The sequence below is a fragment of the Oryzias melastigma genome, linkage group LG11 (genome assembly GCF_002922805.2).
Source record: "Oryzias melastigma strain HK-1 linkage group LG11, ASM292280v2, whole genome shotgun sequence".
NCBI lineage: Eukaryota > Metazoa > Chordata > Actinopteri > Beloniformes > Adrianichthyidae > Oryzias > Oryzias melastigma.
In genome coordinates, this window is record NC_050522.1 from 27,269,118 (window position 1) to 27,273,035 (window position 3,918).

General features: G+C 45.7%; 1 protein-coding gene across 1 annotated transcript in view; it reads left to right on the forward strand.

Annotated features, from left to right (window-relative positions):
- Positions 1-3,151, forward strand: part of zgc:63863 (uncharacterized protein LOC393372 homolog) — a 9,066-nt gene extending 5,915 nt beyond the window's left edge. Inside the window, exons 9-10 of the mRNA XM_024261643.2 lie at positions 1,117-1,226; positions 2,753-3,151. Of these exons, the coding sequence (XP_024117411.1) occupies positions 1,117-1,226; positions 2,753-2,916 (274 nt within the window). The 3' untranslated portion in view covers positions 2,917-3,151. The remainder of the gene's footprint in view (positions 1-1,116; positions 1,227-2,752) is intronic.
- The last annotated feature ends 767 nt before the right edge of the window (positions 3,152-3,918 follow it).

Consider the following 3,918-nt stretch of genomic DNA (forward strand, 5'->3'; position numbering starts at 1 on the left):
CGGGGGGGGGGGGGGGTTCTGCAGCGGCGTCACCCAAATGCTCCTTTTATCTCGACAAAAAGGAATAAATGTAAGTAAATCCCAAAGGACCGCTGACAGAAGGCAAGGCAAGTTTATTTGTAGCACATTTCATGTAGAGACGATTCAAAGTGCTTTACATAAAACATTAAAAGAAACAATCAAGAGAAATAGTAAAAATGTGATCATTAAAATAAAATTTAAAGAAAGTAAAAAGATTTTAATTTAAAACAAGCATAGATAAACGGTCAGACGTAAACTTTTGAATACATATTAAACCAGCTCAGTGGCCTTGTGGTAGAGTGTCCGCCCTGAGATTGGAAGGTCGTGGGTTCAAATCCCGGCCGAGTCAGACCAAAGACTTTAAAAATGGGACCCAGTGCCTCCCTGCTTGACACTCAGCATTAAGGAGTTGGACTGGGGGGTTAAACCACCAAATGGTTCCTGAGTGCAGCTGTGTCTGCAGCTCACCACTCCCTCAGGGGATGGGTCAAATGCGGAGAACAAATTTCACACACTTAGGTGCGTGACAAATAGTGTGACTTTAACTTTAACTTTAATCAAACTGAGAACAGGTGAGTCTTTCACCTGGATAATCAGAATCAAATATTGGAATGGTTCTCCCTCAAAGGCTTCAACAATGACTTGTACGATTCTCCACCGTTATTAAAGTAGAAGCTGTTTACATCCGCGGTCTCGTGGTCGAGGAAAGAGGCGGAGACTCACAATAAACTCACTCCTGATTGGCGACAGAAGTAGATTCATGACTCAGCTATGACTCAGACCAATCGCTGGAGATGGGTCCAAATGGCGGTATCCGTTTCAGGAAGTGACGGTGAAAGCGGCGGCCTACTTTCACGAGGAGAGGAAGTAATGCATTTCAATGGGGCACCTCATGGCTCCAGAAGTCCAGTATTTTTAGACTGTCTATGTTCTGACTGAAGCTGAGAGGATGTCTGGCTGCAGACCCACAACCATCGTCTGTGCAGTTGTTCATGACAGGAAGTGACCTGGACTGAAGTCCTGGACGGAACTCCCCGTCCTCACCTGTCCTCATCACCTGCTTCCTCAGCAGACTCACTTCCTGTCTCTCTGCAGTCTGACCATCAGCAGCTTTCAGGCCTTCCAGCTCTCCACCCTCCATCAGAGGCCCGACTCGGTTCTGCAGCGCCTGACCCGGACTCGGAGCTCCACCTCCTCCAGACCAGGTACAGAAGCTCGCTATGCCGACCATCATTCTTCAGAACGAGACTCGAGTAAACGCCGTCTCTCTGGACCAATGAGAACGCAGTAAAGACAGGCTGAAGCGCCCTCATCAGACCAATCAGGATCTGATTTAAATGAGCCCAGCAGATTAGAGAGATGAATTATCCCCACCAGATCTGCAGATCTGACAGATTGACAGTGATATACATGCAGTCGGATGTTTGAGTTTTCCTGAAGGAAAAAGAGGAAAACTGATGAAGGATTCCCGTCATCCTGATGTCAGGAAGGACGGGAAGCAGGACGGTCTGGAAAATCTCCTCATTTAAACCTTGAAAGAAGATTTGATCCTCAGTGATGAGTTTATGCTGCTGTGAGTCATAAACTTTAACGATAGATAATGACAAGAAGTACAGCAGATACACGGAGGATTGAGGATTTAATCCCAGATTGAGTTTGAATCCAATCAGGTTTTTAAAGTGAAACGACGACCATTAATATTTTGGGAAAACTTCTTCCTGAAGGATCCGGACGTTCCTGAAGGTTTTCCCTCCGTCTGGATTTTGGTGTTTGACATTTTTTCCTTTTAAGGACAGAAACTATTAAAAAAAATAACAGTTTTCCTTTATTAAGGTAGAATGTAAAAACGTTAAACAAATCAAATCTTTTTGTATCATTTTAATGAACTCTGACTGTTTGTAAAAAAAGTTTCTTCTTGACATGAATAAAGAAAATTTCACGTTATAAACATCTTCATTTTTCTGTTTCCTGAAACAGAAATAAACTATAATTAATCAAATGACGTATGAACAACAATCAACTCCTCAGTATATCAGTAAAATCCTGTTTGTCATTCCAATAATGTTCCTGTGATTCATTCGGATATTGACGGCTCCATCTGGGTCCATCCGGGTCTTCCGGGTCCTTCCGGGTCTTCCGGGTCCATACGGGTCTTCCGGGTCTTCCGGGTCCATCCGGGTCTTCCAGGTCCATACGGGTCTTCCGGGTCCATCCGGGTCCATCCGGGTCTTCCGGGTCCATCCGGGTCCTGGTGGTCATTGTGGTTAAATTAAAAAGCTGTTTAGTTTTTTTCCTGATAACAAGAAGAAACAGAAAAAAAATCTTTCATATTTCTGTTTTCTGTTCATTTTGAGTTTTTAAGGAACTTGAAACACCAAAGAGTGGAGATCTGAAGAGCAGGATTTACTTCATTCTATTGTTGGTCCATCAGTTCATGAAAACATTTAAAATGATTCTTATATTTTAGAATAAAAACTTCAGTTGTTGGTGGATGAAGAATTCTTCATCAAAGTTCCTCTTTTGTTCCGTTTTTTTTCAATAAATCCTAAAAGATTCTGATCTTTGAGGAGCAACAATCCTGTCACTCCAAACCGAACCTCCGGTGTTTTTCCGCATTGATTCCAACCGTTTACTTCTGTTCCGGTCGCTCAGAAAAACCGGATCCGGTCGGTTAGGCAGAATCTTGAGGACGTTCTCCTCGCCGTCTCACTCCTGTCACTCTGCCTCACAGAATGGCGAGCTCCGGCCAAGGACGGCGGCCAGCTGTGGCGGGAGGGGAACCGGTTGGTGAAGGTGGCGGTGTGGGGGCTCTCCGCGACCCTGGGGGCCGCCGTGTTGGCGGTGGCTCAGACTGCCATGGACTGGGGGCCTGAGGTGTTACTGCAGCTGTTCTGATGTGATGGCAGCGCAGAACGTCATTGAGAGCCGGCGCCGGACGGATGCTGCTGCGCCGGACGGACGCTGCCGCCGCGCCGAACGGATGCGTGGACCTCTCAAACAATCGGTCAGTTTGTAGAAATAGGATTGAACATTCAGGTACAAACACAAAACATCTGAAAAACTTCTGAGGTATGAAAAATAAAAATACAATAACTCCATAAATATAGAACCATTAAAATATAAACTATCACTCACCTGAAGGTCAGACTCAGTGGTTCTTCTGCCCAAAGTCCGGTTGTCCCAGAACCCTCTGGTTCTGTTCAGCTGTTGCTCCGCCCTCTTCAGACGTGTTTTTAGTCTGGAGGTTTCAGAGATTGTGTTGGTCTGCAGTTTGAAACCTAAACGTGCTCATGGGCATTACAATGACTCAGGAATACAGAGGCTGGAAGGGGGCGGAGCTTCTGTATGCAGCTTTATATTAGAATGATGGAAGGGGGCGGGGCTTCTGTAAGCAGCTTTATATCAGAATGATGGAAGGGGGCGGAGCTTCTGTATGCAGCTTTATATCAGAATGATGGAAGGGGGCGGGGCTTCTGTAAGCAGCTTTATATTAGAAGGATGGACAGGGCGGGGCTTCTTTACAAAGCTTAAAGTCAGAACGATGGTTGAGGCGTTTATACTGTAACTCAGCATCTCGTTCTCTTTCCATCTAGAACCAAAGTTTAAATCTGTATGAAACCAAAACCCTCGGATCAAATGAGTTTGATGGAAACTGATGAAACACAATTGTAATATTAAGTCGTTTCTGATTAGCCGTGCCAACAATCCTGTGCAGACTTTTATTTTGAAATACCATGAGTTTCTCCTGCTGTTAGCATCATTGGAGTCCCCCCCCCCAACCGCCCTCAGACATGACGGTTCTTGGTGGTCTCGGCCTGGTGGTCTGGTCTCTTGGGTGCCGGTCTCCTGGGCCTGGCGGTCTCCTCCCCACGTCGGGAGTGGGATCCCCGAGATTTA